Source organism: Mesoplodon densirostris, chromosome 13, assembly GCF_025265405.1.
Source record: "Mesoplodon densirostris isolate mMesDen1 chromosome 13, mMesDen1 primary haplotype, whole genome shotgun sequence".
NCBI lineage: Eukaryota > Metazoa > Chordata > Mammalia > Artiodactyla > Ziphiidae > Mesoplodon > Mesoplodon densirostris.
Genome location: NC_082673.1, coordinates 61,321,291 through 61,347,773, shown reverse-complemented (window position 1 = coordinate 61,347,773; position 26,483 = coordinate 61,321,291). Strand labels below are relative to the sequence as shown.

The 26,483-nt window shown below is 33.0% G+C and overlaps 1 protein-coding gene across 8 annotated transcripts in view; it reads right to left on the bottom strand.

The window, feature by feature from the left end:
• The window catches only part of RIMS2 (regulating synaptic membrane exocytosis 2), a 590,231-nt gene that overhangs the window by 213,308 nt on the left and 350,440 nt on the right, over positions 1–26,483 (bottom strand). For all 8 annotated transcript variants that reach the window (XM_060115826.1, XM_060115828.1, XM_060115819.1 and 5 more), the window contains 3 exons: positions 21,769–21,837; positions 19,170–19,326; positions 17,408–17,524 (listed from right to left, as the gene is read on the bottom strand). In XM_060115826.1, the coding sequence (XP_059971809.1) occupies positions 17,408–17,524; positions 19,170–19,326; positions 21,769–21,837 (343 nt within the window). The remainder of the gene's footprint in view (positions 1–17,407; positions 17,525–19,169; positions 19,327–21,768; positions 21,838–26,483) is intronic.

Sequence of the window (26,483 nt, the reverse complement as noted above, 5' to 3'; positions counted from 1 at the left end):
TGGACATTTTTCTACTAATTTTAGAGTAAGCACTTTTTGACATTGTATGGACTGACCTATCAAAATGTTAGTAAGAAAAGATCTTGTTTTGAAGCAACAGGTCTAGGTCACTTTGTATATAGAATTTTCTTATGGTCAATAAATCTGGTTGGACGGGAGAAAAAGAGTCAAATGGAAATACTAGAAATAACAGAAAGTAGAATGTGGTAAAATGTTAGAAAATTAGCTTGGAGTCAGTTTATAGAGATCTTAAACATCTAGTTAAGAGGTTAAGACAGGGTTTAATTTTCAATGAGAGTGACCAAAAAGTTCTGAACAAAGGTACTTTTTAAGTAATGAATTAAGAAGATGACTTCAGCAGTACTGTATGGAATGAATTAGAGTAGGAAAAGGCTGACTTGTAGTAAAAGTCTGGAAACAGAAGAAGGTATGGATGACAAACATAAATTACAATGTACAAAATATACAATATACAGAATTATACAAACAGAATTTTAAGGTGAGAAGGAATCTCATAAATTGTATAATTCAATCTCTCTCATTTTAGAAATAAGCAAACTAAGGCTCACAGAAACTTGGTCAAAGTCACACAATTAGATATTTTTTGAGCTGGAATTTGAATTGTGCTTTCTTGGTTCTAAAGCCTGTTAACTTCTTTGACCAGGGATTTTTTTTTTTTCCTCTATATAATGTTTGGCAAATCACCATATGAATTAAATGAAAGACATGAATAAACCAAGGAAAGAGTCTGAAATTCCCAGCCTCCAAAATGAAAGGATGATCTATTAACAGAAATAGAAGAATTCTTGGGAAGAACGAGAGTAACTTCAGGTTTGGACTTAAATTTGTGAAGCGTTGCAAGAATATTCTTGTACAGATGTCAGTCAGATAGTCAGTTTGAGAAGTCACTGTATTATATTAATATTTCACTATTCATTAGAGAGGCTAAAAAGAGAAGTGGTTAATAATGGCAGATGCAAGGACATAACAAGGATAAATATGTGTAAAAAGATACAGCAAATAAGAACCATGGAGAAAATCATTTAAAATAAAGTGCTGGAAGCAGAGGTCAGACTGTAGAGGGTTAAAGCTTAGGAGCCGATGAAGGAGTGGAGAAAGCATATGTAAAAATACATAGTCAAGAAACATGACCTAAGTAAGAGAGAGAAATTGATCATTCTCAAGGGAGCTTGAAGGTGTGGCAGAATAGAAAGAAGGTATTATTAAGGAGATTTCAACAGTCCTCCGTAACAACAATTTGAGGAAAAACAAATTAGTAAAGTAAGAGAGATTGAAATGTAAGAGAAACAAGAAATAATGAATGGAGGAAAATTCCAGAGAAATTAAGAAAGTGTACAGTCAGAAACACAAATAGATTACTTGTGATGGAGAAGAAAATGCTTCTAAGAGGAAAGGAGAAGGTTTGTAACAATGCAAAGAAATTAAGGCAAAAGGGGGAGGGGTAGCTCAGGAAGTGTGAATTACTTAGATTTGATCCCATTCACTAAGGGCTTTCAGTCTACTTCTCAGATAGGGCATCTACAGGAAAACATTCTACATTCCACACAGGAATCTCATCCTCCTGTGACTCCACTAGTTTTGTCAGAAACCTTTCTCTAATTAGGGTCCTAGTCATGGCCCTAAATACCTTAAGAAAAGACCATTCACTGCCTCTCTTCAAACGCGATGGCATCCCTCAGCACTACTCTAGCCTCAGGTCAGACCCTTCCCAGAACCCAACTCAGTTCTGGCACCAAAACAACTTAGGATAAATTTAGGATAGTTGAGGTACATCACTTCTATTTAAGCATCTTATCTCTGTAATTCTTAGTATCAAGTAAAGGGCAAGCCCAATTGCCCCCTGATATCTTCTCTCTAAATTCTTCATTTCTTGTACTCTCTTCTGTACCATTTTAATCTTCTCTGATTCTCTTAGCTATATTTTCAAGAATCCTTATCCACTGTTAACTAACTTCCTTACATCATCAACCATTCTGCAGAATGGTTTCTGCATATTCCTACCTTAAATAACATTTAGCTCAACTCTGCAGACTCTCTTTCCAGTGTAACTCTCACCTGCAGAAGCTACTTATTCTTTCACATTTCAAAGCCCATGGATTCAGGAGAGATTGGTTCCCTAGAGACACCCTGGCCATTACTCTCCCACTGTAATGTACACGTCCTTATTTCTATTAAGCATGCCCCTTGGCTATAAGATCCATTATTAATTCACGTTGCTAATATCTATCCAACTTCCAATCACTATCCCTTAGTCATTGATAATTTGAGGAATTGGGTGTCAGCCGTCTTCTTTACCGTAATTCCTATGGTAATGCTAGGAGATTTCAATGCACATGCAGAAAATTGTTCGATAATCTGAACCACAACTCTTGGATCTTCAAAACTTCAATAATTGTCACTTTTTTCCTGCCTCAGCGCTCCCTCCTGGGGAAATACTGTGGATCTTAGAATCCAATGAAACTATTTAATATAATAATTGAACTCCAATATCTCAAATATTAAACTCCAATATCTCAAACTGATGACAATCATTATTTCTGTCAGGTGTTTTATAATCTCACTCCCAATTTACTTGATCTCCATTTGATACTTTTTGTTCCTTGGTCCAACCAATTCCTGCCAGTATATAGCACCCTCTTTGCTTTTCTTCCATCCTTCTCATCCTACTCTATGACTGATCATCTGAACTCCTCCTATAAAAACACTCAGCTTCCCTTTTATACCAAATCTTCCAAACATTCATCAAAACCCTAAAATTGGTTCAATGCCATAATCTGATTCTTCAACATCTAGGCAACTGGGTATTGCTTAAGCAAAGCATACATTCATACAGGTTGGTACATTACAAATTCATGGTTTCCAACATTTGCCGTGGTGGCATCACCAAAAATCTTTTTACCTATATTTAATCAGTTCCCATCAGTTTTTACCCAACAACTATTTAAACTTTCTCATTTTCAATCAAACATCGTATTCAACCTCTGGGAACCCTCAGGAATTTGTCTCAAAAACAATCATGTAATCTCAATTACAGCAACAACAAAATTGAGGTTATCAAACAAAATTACCTTCAATTTAACATCCTTTAAAAACTTACTTAGTTCCAACTCTCTCATCTATTTTCCTCCTGCCTCAATGGTAAATAAGAGCTTCTTTATGTTTACAAACTCCACCTGTGTGGTTAGCCCTACCTACTGCTCTAAGACCTTTCTTCCAGTCATCCTCTTTTTTTCCTGTGTTTTCAACCTATCTTTTTTTCCTAAAGCATTCTTTCCTCCAAGCCTATCAACACAGGGTATATTTCTTATTCTAAAAGAAAGAAACCTACTCTGGTATCACATACCCCTATCTAATACTTCTCCTCCACACTCTTTTGGTGTATTTATTTTCTTATCTCCCAGTCATGCCTCAGGCCACTGAATTCTGCCTTTCTTCCCTCACTACCCTTCCAAAATCATCAGTGGAAGTCACCAATGACTTCTCCCTTGACAAATCAATGGGCATTTTTCATTTATTATTTTTATTGCTGACATTATTTCTTCCTTCTTAAAACTCTCTAATTTTTTAGCTCTATTCTTCTTACTTTTCTCATTCTTCCTTCACTATGTCCTTCAGAAATTTCTCTTCCTTCGACTACCACTTAAATGTTAATGTTTCCCATGGCAGAGGAAAACTCCTTGGCTCTCATTTCATGGGTAGTCTTTCTGGTTGATTTCACTTTCATTTTGTGGCTACTTCCCATTACTAGTAAATTTACTCGCAAATTGCTCTACGTAGACTAAACTACTTCTTTAAGCTTGAAAATTATTTACTTTACTCCTTGCTAGAGGTTTCCTCTTAGCCCTCTCAATAATTCCAAAACTGAACTTGTCTCTCACTTAAACTGATCCCTCTCCTAACAATTCCCCCCATCTTTGTTAAGGTACCACAGGCACCCAGTTACCCAAGCTGTAAGACTAGGAGCGTTTCTTGACTCTTGGTTCCCCCTCAACATCCAAATCCCATTGTTTACCAAGTATTATTGATTTTAATTGGTTAACTCTCATCTTCTATCTCTCCATCCACTACCTTACTTAGTTCAGGCCCTCAAAGAGTTTCTGCTGTCCTAGAACAAGGCAAATACCTCAGTATGTGCTTTTCTTTTCCAAACTCTTTTCTCTCAAATCAACCACCCACAGAGTCTCTAGAGTAATTATTCTAGAGTGAATAAATGTATTATAGCCATCCCCAAACTAAAACTCTTCAAAGTACCTCTATCACTACCGTCTTAGGCCTAAGTTCCTTAACAGAGTATACAAGGTTATTCATATTCGGGACCATCTCTATCATTCCAGATTCATTTCTTGCTATTCCCTGCCTTGTGGCTAATGCTCCAACAGCACTAAAACACGGTGTTTATTACTTTAGTAACTTTGCTCATATATTTCTTGAAAATTCCACCAACATCCTACCTTACCTCCCCCTAAATAATTCTAATTCTTCCTTTAAGATATAGCCTAGTTGTCATCTCCTCCATCACATTTTTATGTAAAAGTTGCCACGCTGTCCACCAGCAATGTCAGTGATTCCTTAATATGCTATGTATAGCTTTAAGTAAAGATAATTACTAGGAGGAAAAGTAGGGTTGGGGGTAAATTTTAAAATATAAAAGATATATTTATTGAAGTAAAGGATATATCTTAAAGGGAAATCAATAAAAGGTAACCTGATATCCATTCTAAATATGTTTGTTTAAATGTTGAATGTGTTTTAAAATACACAATGATCAGAGATAATTTTGCACTGGTCAGCATAACCTGTTCAGAAGAAAAAAAAGTTTTGATTCTTAATATTAGTTAAATATTTGTTTCCTGAAGTAATATAAAAGAAGTTTAGCAAACATTATTTAAGCTTCTCTTCATCTGTTCCAAAGAGAAAGCACTCATAATATTTCATTTTACAAACATGAAACAGAGAGACCAATTGTTCTGATTCTTCACCTATTGGAGATGTCATGTTGAGTTTACTACATTTATTCCATTCAGAAAATTCCAGATTTCATACAGCCAAACTATGGTCTACTTGGAACTATTAACACATATTTATTCACAGAAAGGGAATTCCCGGACCATGATAGTTAATGCCATGTTGAAATCTAGACCAGGAAACTGGATACTTAGAAAGTTGGTGCCAACTTCTTTTTATTCTTTCCACAATCCTCAATAAAGAGGTCACTTTTCCTTTAAATGTTCAGGTTTTTTTTCTCAAGTAGGTAGTTAGGGAGAACTTGGGTAATTTAGATCAAAAACGATTTGGCAAGAGACAGAAATTGATCCACATTTGGACTTTGTCAAATAGGTAAAAGCAGAACAATGTAGCAAGGGAACTGATGATATTTCTGAGAATGGATTCAACCTCTGGATATGTAAGTAAGTAAAGAAAAGTGGAGACTAATTGGGAAAGGTAAATGGGTAAAGAGAGTGGAGTTGTCTATTGAGATAAAAGAACCAGTGAGTTAAAAGTAATTCAATGAAAGAATAAGAAGGAACCATGTGTAGTTCTTGTCCAAGAGTGAAGTATTTTGTAGTAATTGTAAATGGAAAGTAAACTTTAAAAATTATATAAAATATTAAAATTTTTAAAAGATTTCAAAGGTAGAACAATTTCAAGTGACGATAATATTCAGAGCATGGCCATGGGAGTGACTGAGTGAAGTAGAACTGGGGGTAAAGTTCACTACCTCCAATTTGAGATGGTCAAGGAAGTGAGTGGGTGCTGAACAGATCATTCAGGTGAATGCTAACAGCACTCAGGCTCATGGCAGAAATTGTGATAAAGAGGAAGACTAAAGCCACATGCATAAAATAGCATAACCAAGAGGTCAACAGATGATATCAACGTGTAAGAGAAATGGGTGATTGTGTTCAGTTGCATTACCTACAAAAGGTTCAGGGGTTAAACAAGAAGCATGGAATATTATGGTAATAAATAAAGAAGAAGGGATAGGTGACTAGATGAGTTTTTATATTTTCAACAATCCCCAGAATCTCATAGTGGACTGAAGTGGGAGTCAGAGGGACTGAGTAACTCAGAAAGTTAGCAGAGTGAAATAAATGATCAAAGTCACTTTAAAAAAAAACAAAGGAAGGAAATATTAAGCTGAATATTCAGTACAGCACTTACTACTTCTTTGGAAGAGGCATACGAATGCAATAGGCAAGGAGCCTACAGGTAGATGCAAGGAGTATAACCAACCATATATTCTGGTTCTTGGTTCGGGTAGTAGATTCATAAATGCTTATTTTATTACTATGCTTTGAAACATGCACACATTCTTTTGTATGTGTCAAAGTAATAACGATAAAAGATAATATTTTTAAAAGCAACTAAAGAGTGCATTCTCACAAAATTTATCCAACTTTTCTGGAGTAGGTATACACTAGACTCACAAATTTGAATCATTTAAGTGACAGTAAATCTTATAGTAAGTTATTTGATAACTTGTTTTCTAAAAGTGATTTTTCTAACCTTGTTTTACTTTAATATAAACATCAATGATATTGTGTTTCCTGAATATAAACTAAATTATGGCACAAAAGACAATTCAGAAATCTCTCTTTCAAAATAGGCCAGCTAGGCTGAGATTGAGAATTTGAGTAAGTATATGAAATTGATAACCAACCTAGAGCTGATAAAGAACTGGTTCTATCTACGTTGGGTTACTGAAAGAATAAATGATATGAAGCAGACAAGCTACTTATTGATAATTAAGAAAAATACAGAGTATAAAAAACTAATGTGGTTCATGATCTTAATTTACATTTAAATGGAAAGATACCAGTGTAAGAAGAATAAGTCTATAATCAGTAATGTCTCATTCATGCCACCCACCTTAAGAAAGGTCTTGCCCAATTATAAGGATTATAAAACTGTTTTTTGCCCAATTATAAATTATAAAACTGCTTTTCACATTTCTGTAAGATAAATGTATGATCATTGCAACCAAAAAATAGTTTGAATGTAATATACAGCAATAATAAAAATAAAAGACAACAACAAAGTAAAAATTATTTAGTATTGAAGCAAAATAACAGAAAAAGAGACTGAGAAATGTAAAAGAAAATAAAATATAGCAATAACCACTATCATATAAAAAAAACTGGAAGGCACTAAATTTCAATTACATTTACTGAAAGACATCACAAAATTTGAATTATTAGGAATTTGTTATTGATGATATCTCTATGTTTCCTTCCACATTTGTCTAAATGAATTAAATCCTTAGGAATTTACCTATTAGTTTCAATTATTTTTTTCTAAGCTCTTTCATTATCAACTCTTAATTAACTAAACTAATAGGATAAAAGTGATCACACATAACCCAAATCACTTTGAAACCATAGTCAGAGTGAGTACAGCACATAATTCCTTATTTATACAGCTGAATCCACAATCACATTATCATTGCCATTCCTTTCTCTGCCTACCGGGCCTAAAAATGTTGTCACTGAACTGGCTCAAATCCCTAAAGCTATGTTTAGCCTTGAGAAACTGCAAGCTTTACAGACCTTCTTTCCCCACTCAATTTCCTTCTAGGATTAACTAGAAAGCTAATTCTCCTTTCTGTTAAATGCCAGGTAATTTATATTTCCCTTCAGTACAAGGAGAATGGTGGTAGACTAGAAATACTGGGTCTGGGTAGACAGACCCAGTATTCTCCAGCAATCTGGGTTCATCTACTATGACCAATGAGTAGATCACAGCCACCTTTGACAAAGTAACGATAAACCTGAGTTTACCCTCAGAAACCTCAGTCCAACCTAAGCACTTTCAAGGACTGACTTCGGAGGGAGGTGGGGGAAGGGGGCTGTTAAGATATGTACCAATCAACTAGTGCTGCCTAAATATCTAATCAACTAGTGCTGCAGAGGAAGGTGAGCTGTCAAATTAATTTTTAATAATACTGTTATTCTACTTTTGTACGTAATAAGAGTCAAATGTAATTTCTGGTGAGTTAAACTTTTAGAATCATCAAAGAGATGATCCTAGCCCATTAAGGGAAGCTATATTTTTGACATCCTAACACAATTAAAGTGTTTATATATGCTTTATTTTCTACTATTTTATAAGGATAATACTTCTATGTTTCATCAGTAACCATATATGTATATATAAAAAACAAAAATAGAAGTGAGTTATATCATATCAATAGACAGGCACATGCAATTCTACGAACAGACTCAATTGTAAGAAAAATATACCTGCCGTCCCTGTGATGATGTTCAATGGTCTGACTGTATCTGGAGCGAGGTAGAGTAAGAAAATGACTGAAAGCATGGTAGAAACAAGAATATAAATGAGACTCAGGAAAGAAATGAGAAAGTACATTTTAATTTTTAAAGTGAGATTCAAAAAAGATAAGCAGATAGTAAGCAAAGCAAATGAAAACTGTTACTGGAAAGCTTGCTCCTTCCTCCCAATGTCCAGTGTAATATGGCAGTGCTAAAGGTTAAAATATGCTAAATATTCTAAAACGAAACACAAGAAAATGTAACAAATTGAGATTAAACAAATAATATTTCAAAATAAAATCTTATCAATTATCACTCAAACATCTTTAGCACCATCTATAAAATGTTATACAATACAGATGCTTTCTCATTTTTTAGGAGGAAAGGTAGAAAGAGAAAAATAATAAAAATAACCAGAAAGCTTAAGAAGAAAATAATAAAAGAGGTAATTTCTAATATTTATCACACTTAGGAGATTTTATGAGGTAGCTATTTCTTTTTCAATCATTACTAATTAAAAGTAACTAAAAGATTTTATAAAATTCCATTTAGTAAGGAGCTAACTGATTCAAATTCCTTTAATTGAATACTAATTTTATTTTGTAAATGTATCAGATGCTATCCATTTTCCATGCACTATGTTTATTATATGTTTATTACATGCTATTGGCTCTGCTACACTTCATGCCTCATGACTACCATAAGCCATCAAAGTAGCACATTGACCTTTTTACCCTTCTGTAGCTGATTCTCTTCTTTCTATAGCACTGATTTTAAATTTTTCTATTTTTTAAGTCTTTCATGTCAAAACACTTAATTTTGGCAGATGATCATGTTTCAGTAAAAAATGGAAACCAATCTTGGTCTCTCTCAACACCTCTAAATATAGAGTTCATATATATTTATATCTCCACTTGTCCTCTTTTGCAACAAACGAAGAGGCAATTCCTCTACTTGTAATCCTACTTCCCACATGACCTTGTTTCATTCATTTTTGTCTCATGCCTTCCCTTCCACAACTGCACTTAATCCTAAAAATAAAACTTCACTAACCTTGCCTTCCTCTTTTTTTCATCATAAAACATCTTAGACATATCTACAATTCTTGCTACCACTTTCTCACTTCTCATGCTTAAAGCTTACTGTGATTTGATTTCTGTCTCTACCATTCTCTTGAAGCTGTGAATATTATCTGTGAAATTCTAAAAAGTCCTTTAATTTCCTCTTGATCTTCATCACACTCCACTTATCTATGGTTTTAGACAATGATTTTCAACCTCTATTTCTTGACACTCTCTTGGTTTCTGAAACACTATTCTCTCTGGCTATTAGAAATTTAGAATGGATTACGAACAAGGTCCTATTGTATAGCCCAGGGGACTATATTCAATATCCTGTGATAAACCACAATGGAAAAGAATATTAAAAAATGTCTATAGGTGTATAACTGAGTCATTTTGCTGCACAGCAGAGATTGGCACGACATTGTAAATCAACTATACTTCAATGAAAAAAATAGTGTTTATATAACAACTTAACTATGTGCCACATACTCCATTAAAGCCTTGTCTATATCTCATTTACTTCCCGTAACAACTCTTTGAGATAGGGTCTAGTATTCCCACAGACAGAGAAACTAGGCTGAGTGCTTGCGCACAGCCGTAAAGTAAGCAGCAGGACTGGTTTCAAACTCAGGGCTTTCTTGAGCCAAAATTCAGGCTCTTAACATGTACACATTGGTCTGGTCTCTGCCTATTAAGTGCTTCTTTATCCATTTCACTTACTGATTCCCTTTCTTTTTTATTCCTCAGAGACAGTGGTTTCCCAAGATTTGTTCCTCGACCTTCTTTATACTCCAACACCTTCTTTCTGGATAATATTATTTGTTTTTATAGTGTAAATTCTCACTTTGGTTTAGCCTTGATTTGTCTTTGGGTTTCACATTTCCAGCAGCTTCCTGGGATCTCCACATGGCTGCTTGAGTGTCATGTAGGCATTTTAGAAAAACACATGTTAATTGTGAGACGAGCAAGACATTGGCCTATTTGGACATCTGGTGCTACATTTGTGAAATAAGGGAGCTGGAGCAGTAGTTTTCCAACTTTCTTTTTGAGCAGAAGACCAGTTGTTTTTTCAAACAAAATTTTATGTAAAACCAATATTTAGGAATTCAATAAAATCAAAATGGTGCTGCTACAGAGGGAGTAAGAAGCCTAGACCCTACCCATTTGGCTTCATCCTTACCTACAACAGCAATCCTTCACGTACCTCTTAAGAACATAGAACCCTATAACCTCTAAAGGCCCTTCTAGTTTCATATATAACTCTTTAATCCCCCTTTGGAATTTAATATAATACTTGAGCTATTCCTTTTCTTTTAATTCCACTTTCAACTAAGGATTTAAATATTTACTTAATAAACCAAGCTTTAAAATATCAAAATTTGGGCCTCCCTGGTGGCGCAAGTGGTTGAGAGTCCGCCTGCCGATGCAGGGGATACGGGTTCGTGCCCCGGTCTGGGAGGATCCCATATGCCGCGGAGCGGCTGGGCCCGTGAGCCATGGCCGCTGAGCCTGCGCGTCCGGAGCCTGCGCGTCCGGAGCCTGTGCTCCGCAACGGGGGAGGCCACAACAGTGAGAGGCCCGCATACCGCAAAAAAAAAAAAAAAAAAAAAAAAATCAAAATTTAACTCCTCCATTTTCTTTATTTTCCACATTCAATTGATTTACAAACATTGCTCATTCTAATGCCTAAATAACTCAGATTTATTCCTTCTTTTCCTTTTCTTCTGCCACTACCTTAAATCAGGCTTACCATGTCCACTGAAATAACCTTTTATTAGGTCTCCTTTCCTTCAGAATCCAACCCTCTCCTGGTCCACTCTGTCTATGGAAGTATATTTACAAAGTATGCTTCTGGTCATGTAGGCACATTGCTCCAAATCCTTCAATGGCTTCCCATATCAAAAAACAAGTATATATTCTTTAAAATGTTACACAAATTAAGTTGTAAGCTACATTCAATCTTCATCTCCTATTACTTCCCTTTTCCCATACCACAACTTTTTATCTAGGTACAACAGACTACCTAAGATTCTCTAAATATATCCCATACTCTCCTGACTTCCAGACTCTGTTCATGCTCATCACTCATCCAAGAATGCCCATCATACTCCCTGTCTCCACTTCATTGCCTTTCAAAATTCTTCTCATTTTTAAAGTCCAACTTCTCTTTGAAGGTCTTCCCAATAGATCAAATCAAGTAATTTTCTCTCCAATCTGTTCCAACACTACTATGCTTAGGCCTCCCAGTCTTCTACATTTTATAACTAGTTGGTATATTGTATAATTAGTTGGTATGAATTAGTTAGTATAATCAGTTGGATCATCTGTTTATCTAGACCAGGAGGAAGCCTATTTTAAATCTTTGTGCATAATGCCTGACCCACTCAATAAATATATTTTGGGTTGAACTAAAATGTATAACACAATTACGCTGTTTTCATGGTCAACCTACTGTCCAAAGAGAGTAGTCATTCACATAATCATAGAAACATTCTAGAACTGTAAATAAAAAATTACAAACCTATGTAGTATAAGAAAATAGGGAAAACGGTATCAAAAAGAGACTTTCCTGGCTTTACAAAGAGGAGAAAGAAAATCCAGCAGTAGTGATGTTGGGATTTATTGCATTAAAAAGGAATCAACTGTCTCTTAGAATTACTTAAGAGTAACAAAAATGTGTAAAATTCAAAGCTTGTTAAAATTTTCATATTCATAGAACATATATATCATCATCCAATTTCTAATATTTTCCTTGGGGAGGTTTATAATTAATTTTGTCTCTATAATGTAAAAGAAAACATTATACAGGAATCACCTTCATCAAGTAACAGTTTGTTTTATTTCCCTTTTTGTGATGGTTAATTTTATGTGTCAACTTAATTGGCCAAGGGGTGTCCACATTAAACATTATTTCTGGGTATGTATGTAAAGGTGTCTCAGGATGAGATTCCCATTTGAATCAGTAGAATCAGTAGATTTCCCTCTTCATTGTGGGTGGACATCAGGCAATCTGGTGAGAGCTTGAGTAGAACAAAAGTAAGAAGAAGGAGGAATTTTTCCCTTTTTTCCTGCCTCATTTTTGAGCTAGACATCTCATAACTCTCTGGCCCTCTGACTGAGATTTATACCATCAGCTCTCAGGTTCTCTGGCTTTTGGACTTGGACTGAATTATACCACCATTTCATGGGTCTCCACCTTGCAGACAGCAGATGGTAGAACTTTTCAGCCTCCATATTCATGTGAGCCAATTCCTCATAATAAATCCCTCTCTCTCTCTCTATCCAACCTACTAGTTCTGTTTCTCTGGAGAACCCTGACTATATCCTTTTCTATAGGTATGTTATACCTCTTAACCTAATCTGGTCATGATTCCCCCTTGAGATGGAGTGAAAAGTATAAAGACGCATCTATGAATATTACACAAATTAACCATACTGTTTTAGTAAGCCTCCTAAAATCCACTTAAGATACAGAAGTCCTTTGCTGCTTCCAATTAGTACAACTTAAAAACATTTTATTTACACTTCTCTATTAAAGCATGCTTACTCTTCTCCCCAAATTAACAGATATTATAAAGTCTAAGCAATAAAGTGATGAATATACATAATGAGTTAAACAAAGTTGTTATATTACAAAATGCATTTAATCCAATTTGTTTGAAATTTTAAAAAAATTGAGCAGAGCTGTAATTCACTGTAAAAGAATAAAATAGAAAACTAAAAAAGTGACTAAATTTTAAAAGGAGAAAAAAATGAAGTAACAGATTCTCAAATCACAAGAAAAAAAATCACTATTCAAAGAACTGAACAAGATTACTGATCCAATTTCCTGACACACTCTGATTCTTACTAAGAAATATAATCTTTGAAGACAAAACAAAATTGTATTTATAATGAATTATCCTTCCATATATTTCATTAGCCTGAATGTTACCTTTTAGGACTAGCAGATACATAAAAAGGACTACAAAAGGAGATAAAAATCTTATTCTTAAGTAACCTGTAGATTTTGAAAGCTAAGTTTCCAACAATCTCAAGCTAATACCAAACTTTCTGCTCTGTCTTTGATATTGTTACTGTTTTGCTACCTTAGTTCCTAAAATATAATATGATTTAAATAAGCTAAAATATACTCCTGAAATATAATGAATAAAAAGTTGTATTATTTTTGTATGATGAATTCTCTTTTTCCATTTACTTTCTCTATAGTTTCAAACTTTCAGAGATGTATTTCTCTCATAGTTTATAACTGAAAGGATCACAAAAAGACTACAAATAGTTATAGGTATGTTTGGCAGTTTCTGGTAGCTGGTTGCCTGATAAAGAGTAGAGAAATAGCGTGTGTGTGAGGTATTTCAGAGATTCATATAACGGGGCATTTTTCTTTTTAGAATATAACTGCATTCATTGAATGCACAGAAGAAAAAAGTTTATGAAGTAATATATCTTCTGCCAGTGCTATGGTTTTTTTCTTATTATGCTAAAAGTATACTCTATGGAATTAAATGCAACCGATATATTTTAGTCTCTAGGATAGACATAAAAATGTGTATTGTAGGGCTTCCCTGGTGGCGCAGTGGTTGAGAGTCTGCCTGCCGATGCACGGGACACGGATTCGTGCCCCGGTCCGGGAAGATCCCACATGCCGCGGAGCGGCTAGGCCCGTGAGCCATGGTCGCTGAGCCTGCGCGTCCGGAGCCTGTGCTCCACCACGGGAGAGGCCACAACAGTGAGAGGCCCGCGTACCACAAAAACAAAACAAAACAAAACAAAAATGTGTACTGTAAGATATCTCTGACATGTTACAGAAATAGTATCTAGTACTCTACACTTATTCTAATAGTAAATTAACTCCTGTAAACAAATAAACTCTTGAAATATTTCTAATACTAAAGTCATATGGTTTGCCCCAGAAAAATGATGTTCCTTGTAGTAGTTACCAGGATTTACCAGAGAAACAATGATACAAAAAGTATGGGCGATGAAAAGGAAGATGAAAGATATCCATTACGATTAATCGTTTTTATCCTTGTATCCAAGTTTCTGAATTACTTGTAATGAACCTACTTTCTTTTCAAAATATAATAGGAATTTGACTCATGAAATAAAGTGAGATGTGCAGAGAAAGATCCAATCGAAATTTTATATATAATTCTTTTTTATGTTACCTATAAGAAAAGGATATTGTTACACCCTTAAGTTTAACCAGGTACTACAAATTAATGTCAAATAGCATCATTTCTCACCCAATATAGCCAATGTAAAAGCCATTATCTTCATTCACAACTTTCCAATATGTTCCCGAGTCCTTCATCCTTCATACTGGGTCTTTCTGATGTACATGTGTATTCTGTCTCTGTGCCTTTGCTTTTGTTCTTGCCTGAATAAACATGCCCATTTTTTCAAGGTCCAACTCATGTCCTACATTCTCTACAAATGTCTTTAAAAAACACCTGAATTGACTGATTTCTCTTTTCTCTGCTTAATTGATAAGCACATTAAAATGTAAATTATTTGTAAGCCAAAAATCCTTTTAAAATGTTAAGAGTAAGGCACCTTTTTTGAGTACCATGCAATTGGAGGCACTATGTCACTTAATCTACCCAACAAACCTATAAAGTTGGTACTAATATTCTAATTTTATAGATAAGGAAATCAAGTGTTAAAGAGATTAGTTTTCACAAAGATACACAGCTAGCAAGTGGCAAAAAGCTTAAATTCAAACCCAATGCCATTTGGTTCCAAATCCTATGAAAAAAGTAAATTCCATGAAATACTATTAAGGTCAGTGTGTCAATTCTTACTGACAAAGGTTAATGCACCACTCAAAATACCTAAATTTTACCTACTCTCTCAAAGGAAATTCTCTTTTAGGCTTTTTAATCAACAGTATTATTGACTGACTCTATAAAATGCTGTTCATGAAAGTTCACTGTAAGAGGTCTAAAGTATTCTTACCTTCTAAATAGTACATAAAAATTACAATGCTTTCACATGCATTCTATTATAGAAAACCTTTTAGAATATTAGGATAAAACAGAAATTAAGAACCCATTGTTTAATAACCTACATGAATAACACTGTATTTTTATTTTTGATTCTTCATGTTAATGAATAATGATTACAAAAATAACTCAAAATTAATATATTAGAAATGGTTTTACAGACCTATTTAAATGAAATGGTATTTTACTTATTTCAAAAAGCATTTGAAACAGCTCACAATTAAGAGTAATTATGACCTGGTAATGTACAACACAAAAGTAATGAAACCACATGGATCATCTTTCCCCAAAACTTCTGAATTACTTGAACATTTTTGCTAAACTAAAAGATTCATAAAGTTATAAAGTAAACAAGAAAATATGACATTTCAATTATGACTAATTCAAATATTAACTAATACCAAGGATTTAATAGCATTTTTCTGGTCATTAACCTTAGGGCTATATGTCTTAAAATACTGATAAAATATTATGCATTTGATAGGATAGTGACTATTTTTGTTTGTAAGTATAATTCTAGAGGTTAATTTTATTCTATTCTTCTCTGCAAGATTTAGACCATACCGTATTATCTTCAGAGAAAATATCAAGTCCATTTTATATAAACTTGGAAGATTTAAAGCCATTTCAGACTTTTCTCCCTCATCATTTGCTTAACAAACCTTCAATGAACAAGGAGTTTATGAATCATTACATAAATAATTTCCAAAAATTACTGAAGTTCTGTTAGGTAACAAAAAACTCATTTATCCACCCTATGACTCCTTCCTAATCACACTAACATATTCACTATTATTGTACTTGATAAGCATCAATTTCTATAGGTAGCATGCCTATAATTACCCCTAAAGACACAGACCACTATGAAAAAGTCAAATAAATGAAAAAGAAATAAAACACTACATAAACTTTCATTCAACACTAACAAAGATATTAATTTAATAATTTCCTATTTCTTCTTAGATCTCAGACACAAAAGCCAACACTTGACACTATTAAAGACTAAGATATTCCCTATCTTTTATTTTGGAAAAGTGTACTCCAACACAATGAAATTATAAGCATGAACTGAGTATAACCCTAGATTTAGATAAAACAATTAAATATATAAATATTGACAGCAAATTTTCATATCAATTGATTGAAAACCCCCAAGTGTTTTTACTAAATTTTACTAAACTAATTTTACTAAAATTAGTTTCATATGCATACAAAGAGACTTCTGAGTTCCCGTGTTATTTCATCATAATATTCTCTGAATAGTAATTTAAGCTTTCTATCCTAATCCTTATCTTAAATCCTTTTAATAGTTTTGGGGAAATATAGCATTTTCTATTTTATATGTAACCAAAACATGAATTAGAGGGTTAACCAATTTGCTTAACTTAAAAAAATAAGTAGTAATTAACGTATGTACTGAAACGTACCATATTACTTCTAAGTATATCACATTTAATAGAGCAAATTCAGAGAAGTCTCTCAAGTACAGCAGCTGACAAGCATGATTCTTTAAGTTGCTTAAAAGGTTTACTGAAAGCCATGAGGAAAAACCTCCTCGTGAATCAGTTTTTGCGTCTGTTTCCTAAACAAATCAAACTTGTCTTAACACTTCTATATAAAAAAAGTCACACTTATTTCCCTGATGAATGTAAAAGACTTTACATCTGTTGTCTCATGAAAGTATTTTTCTATATGATAATTGGTTATGATATGGTAAAAATAATAAAACATCTTATTTTCCTTTTGATTATCATTATAACCTCATGTGCAAATTCACTAACTTAACTGGTTTGATTTAACAAAGTACCAAAATTGAAAGAGCAAAATGAATTTTTTTCTTACCAAACAAAAGTTTATTTTTGTTTCTTTAATTTTTTTTAATGATGTGGCAATCACAAGAATCAATGTAGGTATTGTAAAGGAAGCATATGGTTTTAGAAACTAGGATAAGAAATACCCAAGTTCAGGATGAAAATATTTTATGGTAATACCTTCTTTCTGAAGGCAGCAATTATAATAAGCTCTAATAGTATTTGATCATATTTACCTGTCTCTATCTGGAGAATAATGGTCATCCATGACACGATGTCTATCCATTCGGCTAATTGTATTATAATGTCCCATAGCAGAGCGTGTCCCTCGAAGTCCCTGTTCCACATTCCGACTGAAATAGCAAGATCCACTAAATATCTTAATAGATCATAGTCACATATTATACTAAGAAACAAAGTTTATTTATAAAGACAGTAGAAAAAGACAAAAATCACTGTAATGTCAAGTCCAAGGTTTTTGTTTTGTTTTAACTAATAGGAGATTGCTGCTATAACAGAGGTATAACATAAAAGTAAGATAATATCAATGGAGATGGAGATAAGGATTATCAAAACTATTAATGGATGACTCCCAGGTGTATAGTAGTGATAATGATATATGTAACACAGGAGGAGGAATAGATTTGTATGGAGAAAATGAGTTCAGCATGTTGCTTATAGACAATATATCAGTGGATCAATATATCAGTGGATCTTATCTTAGGGATATTAATTGTTATTTCTTTTAAAATCTAAACTGATGTCTTTAGAATTGATTAATGAATATTTTTTTAAGCTGCCATTCTTGGCCTGGATTTTCTACTTATATACTTCTTTTTCATGATGGAATAAACCTTTTACATAAGCTCCTGTTATTACGGGCTTCCTATTACATGCAGGTGAATCTAATCTAAAACCCATGCCAATTTTCTATTGGCATGTTCAAATATTTTTTCCCTGGTAAAAGTCAAGTTTTTTTTTTTTTTAACAAGGAAGGACTTAATTTATTAAAGCTACGAATTCAAAATCTCTCTCTCTGGCACTTTAAATTTCAGATTACAAATCTTATTACCCTACTGATAGGCCTACCACATTTAAACAATTACTTTTCAGAAGACTTTTAATAATTTTAGTCCCATTTACAAATTTAGTTAATTCAACATCTTCAAACACTTTAAACTATGTTTGTTAGCTTAACATATTAGATTTTTCTCTTCAATTAATTGTCTAAATTAACACTTTTAAAGTCCTTAATATTCCTATAAATTGTTAAATTTATAAATATAATATACCTTTTCTCTTAAATAGTCCAATACCATGTACAAAATTAAGATTACAATTTAAAATTCTAAGTCTAAATGCCTAAAACTAACTCAATTACTCATTTAAACTAAGCGTTATAAGGCTGTCGTTCTAAGAGTTCAAATTTCCTTAAACATTGCAAGTATATAAAATGTGAAATTATGCACATATTTCCTGTTAGGAAACACATTACTTCCATGGTTCTTACTCCATTAAGCCTTTCTGTACTTAACTGGATTGATCAGAGTTTTCCACTAAGCATAAGACCTGGAGTTGCAGATTTTCCAAGTAATTCTTCCCACTGTCCGTGCATTCCTATTTAGTCTTCTCATGATTGTTCTTAATTGTATATAGCTCCATCAAATGTTTTTTTTCCAATTTCTTAAATTATCAATATCTATATAATACATGAGTATAATCAGTTGGGTCTAACTAGATCTGCTCAATATACATATGAGACTGGAAGTTGGATCTTCTTTATAACTATAACTATAAAATTATATATAGGTCATCTAAAGTTACAAAGTAGCCCATATTTCATCTTACTCTCATTATATAGGCTATTGATAGCAGGTATGTTTTTCCCTAAGTAACTTTTTTTTACAACAATTTATTATCTTTGAAAATTTCCAATAATACTTTATGATAAATAGGCTTATAATATCATCTTACAAATAAAATGTTATGCTGTCTTACCTCTGTGGAGGAGGGACACTGGGTGACCAAGATCTAGTCCTTCCTATAACATCTACTCGGTGAGGAGACCCTGATGGTGAACAATAGTTTGATGACATTACTTGTTCTGGCACTGACAATGTTGAGCTTTGAAGATCTCGACCATTGTGTCGATAATCTAAAGGTGGAAATATTAAGATTATAGTTATCTATACACTAAGATCTTTTCTATTTTGTATTTCACTGAAAAAACATAAAATGTTAGTGAAGTTGAAAAGCTCTGAATATACTAAATATAAAGCATAATGAATAAAGCATAACACTAAGATAAAAAATATTTTATAAACACTTAAATTGAAAATTAAAGACAAATATTCAAACATTTAGAGAGCTACTATGTCCAAGGCCCTATGCTAGGTAGAGTAAAACTTTTTTACACAGTTAATAATCTTCAGTAAAAGATTCAAGTTTATTCTAAAAACATTTTCATCTCTTCACTGACCTAGAAGACCTTCAAATAGTTCTCAACAATTATAAAGGAGGGAGGCTCCAATAAAGATGTTAAAAAAAAAATGGGAGGGGATATATGTATGCATATGGCTGATTCACTTTGTTGTACAACAGAATCTAACACAGTATTGTGAAGCAATTATACTCCAATAAAGATCTATTTTTAAAAATTAAATAAATAAATAAATAAAATGATTAACTTGACAAAAAGTTTCTAATTTCTATAGTCTAGTTATTTCTTTAAGAAATAAACAATATTAGAAAGCACTCTGAATACCATTTGAAGTAAATATGTAAATTCCGATAGATTCCAAGTATATGAAGTTATCTCCATATCCTTTTTATAAACATCAAAATCAGGACTATGGTATTGTAGTTTTTGAAATGTTATCTTTCAAATGCATTATTAAAGTATGGTATATGATGAAAAAACCATGTCTCAAAAATTACACTGGATTTCAAAATAGCAACATATAGGATATTACAGCAGTCTTTTTTCCTCAATGGATTATTAAATGATTCACTATATAGTAAAAAAATTAATAACAACATTGAGACAAGAAACCATGATGTTTCATGGTAGTAAAAAGTAATGAACCCAGGGTAAACACTTTGAATTGTGTAGGTTTGCGAAATACTATTCTGTAACAACAAAAATTTTTCCAGAGAGTATTAACCAAAATAATGAATGATTCCTGAAAAATTTTTTCAAAAGATACAGTTCCAGGCTTCCCTGGTGGCACAGTGGTTGAGAGTCCGCCTGCCGATGCAGGGGACACGGGTTCGTGCCCCGCTCCGGGAAGATCCCACATGCCACGGAGCAGCTGGGCCCGTGAGCCATGGCCGCTGAGCCTGCGCGTCCGGAGCCTGTGCTCCGCAACGGGAGAGGCCACAACAGTGAGAGGCCCGCGTACCGCAAAAAAAAAAAAAAAAAAAAAAAAAAATACAGTTCCTTTAACAGAACGGAAAAATAATAACATGATCATTTTTTCGTCATCCTGGAAATAGAAAATAAAAGAATTGAAATATGCCAAAAATGGCATCAAGATAAAGAGCTTTAATGACCTGAAGGAAAATATTTTGGGTGAAAAAAATCTGATGTGGCTAGATATTTAATAAAGAGAAGAAGTTGAAAAGTCAATTAAAGGACTAGAACACAAGCAGGAAAAAACTGCTAACGATCTCCAAGCAAGAGATCATGAAAAGTTTGACTTTATTAAGGTTTAATTCACAAACCATAAAACACGAAAAATATTTTTTCAGTCTTAGTGAATTAATACATTGTTAACCCTTAGTGTAAAAAATAAAGGCTAAAAGATAGTCATTGGGTTTTTTAAAAGTAGTACACTGGTAGCATGCAAACTGACTCATATTCTATCAAAAACTGTCCAACAAAAACTATCAATCACTGATGCAACTGCAGCATGTCTTACATACAATAAAACATATTTTGTTCATGATAAAATTGGTTATGCTTATGAAATTTGCTAAGCTAACCTTCAAGAAGAGAATCAAACATTTTTATAATATTTTGAGTATAATATATATAAAAATTTTGCCAGAATTTATTAAAAAATAGCTACTTACCTAAAATATTAAATCATCAGATAAATTTCTAACCATAAATGAGGCAATATTTTAAACCACAATACCATAATTTCAAAATGTAGCTGTACCTGATACTAATCCACGTAACAACAATGAAAAAATTTCAAAAAAGTGGATTCAAATATTTGACATACTTGGGTATGTTAGTGATATTAAAAAGATTTTTTTCACACTATTAGTGAAGTAGAAGGAAGTTTCATTTATATAACTTCTCAAATTTATAGTGAAATCCTTATTACTTAGTAGTTTAAAAACAGAAAATTGGTAAGTATTACTTATGAGACATCTTTTAATAGAATGTTCAATCTAAGAACTGGTACAGGTATTCCAGCAACTAGAATTATTCAGTTTAAACTGCCATAGGCTGTTTCGGGGGAGGGGGCATAAAGAGGCAAGTCCTTTGTACCTCATTATATTTATCTATCTATTTACATATTTACTGGTAAATAATGATGAGTCACACTTCCTTATTATCACTATAAAATAATTCTGAAATTCTTACCTGATACTACACCAATTCCATCATCGCAGTCATAGTCAGAGACTTCACTATCACTTATTCTCTTTGACCCTATGAAGCAAACAATAGCAATAATTAAAATTGCTGATCATTTAAGGAAAAAACCCCTCACCAACCTGAAAAACAAATGAAAGGATTTTGAATGGAATACCTGAGAATAAAAAAAAGAGAGAGAGAAGAAAAGTCATTATGACCACACAAACACCTGTTTTTACATATATTTCATTATGTGAGGATATTATTTTTGAAATGTATCCGATAAAGTTCCTAAAAGGATTAAAGCTTGAAGTAATATTAAATATTAAATAATACATGTTAGTGATTTGATGCTGAATGATAAAATCTATTGGGCAAAAAGCCGAGTCAAAAATAGCTCAATCAGGTCAGTTTTAGATGCTTTTAGACAAAGGCATTTAAATCTAGTAAACTTCAAAATACAAACAATGTTATATTCAAAGACATTCATGTGTCTTTTTCTAATATGCATGACTAATGAATTAAATATACCCAATTCTTTAATCTTTATTTTTCACACTCATGGAGAGGAAGCATAATTTAAGACATCTTAAATGTCCTTCCCTTATTATTACTTTAGTTGTTTTCTGTTGCTCTGAAATAAGTCATCCACAAACTGACTTACACATTGTGAACTGTGTTATGCTTTCTAAGAAACAACATAAGACAGAACAATAATAATTACTATAATTCAAGAGCCCTGTGTGTGTTTTCCTTACAACACAGATCTATAACAAAACTTTAAAACGTTAATCATGCTATGGCAAAAATAACATTAAATTGAATTAAGTAGAGCTTTGATGGCTAAAGCAGACTGTCTTCACACTTAGTGATGACATATATCACATATATAAATAAACATGTTATAATTTGTTTTTTAATCTATCTTTTCTCCTATATGTGTCTCAGGAATAGGCATACCTTACATAAGAGAATCTTTTATTTAAAGCATTTTCCCCTTCTTTGGTATCAGAAAATATTTAATGATAAATGAAGACAGTGTTGCTATTTCAAAAGAGAACTTGTTTTGTCTGTCTACTTACATAATTCATTACTCATTACATAGACTAAACTCTGTTATCAGAAAATAAATACTTTCCTGTAAGGTTTATAAAACACTGTAAGCTCATGTTGTGTAAAATAGCAATAATTAAAACGTTCTAGGAATGCCCTCCAACATTTGCAACCTCCCCTTAGAAATAATCTCTCTATATTTTGTTGTAATCCCTGCCCTCTTGGGAGAGGGAGAGTCTTTCTTTTTTGCCAGGAACTGCAGTTCTTGTTTTTCTCCTTTTAATGTTTAGGTAGAAGATACCTACCTTTTTTGGTCATGTCATCCCACTGAGTGTACTCACTACTATTTTCCTTCCAAATCCTTATGTCATAAAGTTTTGGACCCAATTGAATCTGAGGCTCTTACAGCACCAGTTAATATGGAAACTACAGTTATCTGACAACATCCCATCAGAATGCTCACAAAAGGATTTATAGAATTAGGACATACATTCTAAATGAACTTGGGAGAAAGGAGGGATAACACAGATGGGGCTATTGAGGAGAGACTTAATAAGAATTGCTCAGCTTGTAACGAGATTTCACCTTGTAAATGATCAAGGACAAAGCAATGATTAGTTTAATGTGCCAGTACAAAGCATAAAGATTACGTGCTTTTCATATTGGTCAAGGATCAGATCTGCTTTTTTTTTTTTTTTTTTAATTTTATTTATTTATTTTTCCTGTGTTGGGTCTTCGTTTCTGTGCGAGGGCTTTCTCTAGTTGTGGCAAGCGGGGGCCACTCTTCATCGCGGTGCGCGGGCCTCTCACCATCGCGGCCTCTCTTGTTGAGGAGCACAGGCTCCAGACACGCAGGCTCAGCAGTTGTGGCTCACGGGCCTAGTTGCTCCGTGGCATGTGGGATCCTCCCAGACCAGGGCTCGAACCTGTGTCCCCTGCATTAGCAGGCAGACTCTCAACCACTGCGCCACCAGGGAAGCCCTAGATCTGCTTTTAATGTAAAATAAGAATGACACCAGCAAAAGATGAAGTTCATTTTATCAGCCTTTACGAGCCATCTTTTGTGTGAGGGTGCCGGTGAGAGTGGGAGGCGAGGTATTATATGTGGTTTGTAAATGCTACTTCCTTTCAGAATCTTGATTACTTTCCTGATGGAAGTCTTGACCTATTTTGATATTAATCCTCTAGAGGTTAAATATATTTCAGTTATGTTCTATGTGGATCTTGTCACATTCTGATGAAATCAAGTACTTAAGTTTAATGTCACTGAATGGATCAATCTTCTCTTTTAAAGAGAAGAAATTTTAAAATCTCTTTAAGAAATTTCCTGAGCTTGTATACAAGCACAGAGATACCCTTATTTTCTTCTGAAAGTTTAAAAATTTTGCTCTGTGCATTTATATCCTATCCATCTTGAACTAAGTTTCTGTACGGCATGAGATAAGGATGCAACTTCACTTTCTATATGGATAACACGTATCTCAGCATTGTTTATTTAATCATTCTATCTTTCCACAATGATCTGCAATGTCACTTCTGTTACAAATAAACGTATTCTACCTGCTAGAATTTGTTTGGTGCTCTCCTTCTTTTTCCTTGTACAGGCTGTCTATCTATAAACTAGTAACTCACTGTCTTTGTTATTACAATGTTATATATTGAAAAGCAAATACTTTACCTAATTATTCATATATTTGATATTTCTCCTTTGCTCTTCCATTTAAATTTTAGATTCAGGTTATAAAACTGCACAAAAACATCCTATAGGGATTTTGATTTGAAATGCATTGAATCAATACATCAATTCAGGGAGAAATGGCATATTTTACAGCATTGTTTTACTAGCCATGAACATGCCATTCTCTTCATTAAAGTTTTCTTTAAGATCTCTCTATGAAATTTTTAACTTTGGTCACTCAAATTTTCTGCATTTGTTGGATTTATCTTTTGTATCTTATCATTTCTATTGCTATTAGAAATACTGTTAAAATTATGTTTTCTAACCTAATTGCTCATAAACAGAAATGCAATTTTATTGTAAAATAATGTTAATCAACCATCTTGTTAAAGTCTATTTTTTCTTTACTTCTAATAAATTTATTATGGTTTAATTGGAATTCTTCTATGGAGACAATATACTTCCCAGTCCTAATGCCTTTTTTCTTTCTTTTTTCTGTCTTTCTATGCTAGTAAGCATAATACTGGAAAGAAACAGAGAAATTTTACATTTCTTTCTAAATTCTGATTTTAAATAGAATTTTTCTAATATTTATCCATTTAAAGTGATATCTGCTGAATTTACTTTCTATCAGATTGAGGAAAGTCTCTTATAAGTTCAGTGATATTTCATAAAGGATTTTCAATTTTTATTTACAATTAATTCTGGCCTGTTTCCTTCCTGTACTAACCTTTTGGTTTAGAATCAAGGTTACACTAGCCCAACTAAATATTGAGAATTAGTCCTTTTTTATTCTCTGGGAGAATTTGTGTAGATTAAAAAAAAAAATCTGTTCTTTGAAATTTTGAGAGAATTAATCTATAAAATTACCATGGTCTGGTATTTCCATTGTGGGTATATTTTAAATTGTTAATTCCACTTTTTGGTAGATGTAGAATGACTTATTAATTCAAGATTTAGTAAATTATATATTTTACAGGAATTTGTTCACTTTGTCTAAGTTTTCAAAGTGCTTGCTACAATGTTTAAATTTTATTTTATAATTTATTTTCTGATATATCAATTATACATCCATTTGAATACTAACCATACCTTCTTTTTATTTCTTCACTACAGGTTTATTTTATTTTATTTTATTTTTTTGCAGTACGCGGGCCTCTCACTGTTGTGGCCTCTCCCGTTGCAGAGCACAGGCTCCGGACGTGCAGGCTCAGCGGCCATGGCTTATGGGCCTAGCCGCTCCGTGGTATGTGGGATCTTCCTGGACCGGGGCACGCACCCGTGTCCCCTGCATCGACAGGTGGACTCTCAACCACTGCGCCACCAGGGAAGCCCACTACAGGTTTATTTTGTAATTGACTTAAAGGATTAAATTTGGAGGTCCATAATCCTAACCAGAAATTTGTTTCTTGTTTTATTTGGGGTTTTGCTCTTATTGTTAGGATTTCTTTCCTTCTATTTTTAATTTATTTCATTATTCTTTTCCTAAAAAACTGAATGAGTACATCGTAATTTTCAACCTTCGAACACTTTGTTAACATAAGCATTCTCCCCCAAGTACTTCTTTGCATTACACAAATATTTGTATGTAGTATATTCATTAAAGTTCAGTTCTAGGTATTTTCTTCTTGGGTCTATAAGATATTTACCATACTTCATTAAATTTAAGACACTATTAACTGAATAATCCATGACAGTTGCAGAGATAATAGATCTTGAAAAAAATGTTCTTTAGAGTACAAGTTTATTTTTTAAATTTATCAAATGTATGGGTATAATTTATCTCTTTTTAAAAAAATTTACATAGTAACACTCTAGTTGAAGAAAATAGCCTACAGCATAACAATTCTTTGAAATTTGTCAAAAAATGAATTATTGAATAGTATATTAATAATTCTTACAAGTGTTTCATGGACATAACAGATGAATATGAATTCATCAAATGTTAGGTTCAGAGTTCTTTGACCATGAGATTAAATTTGTTAATTCT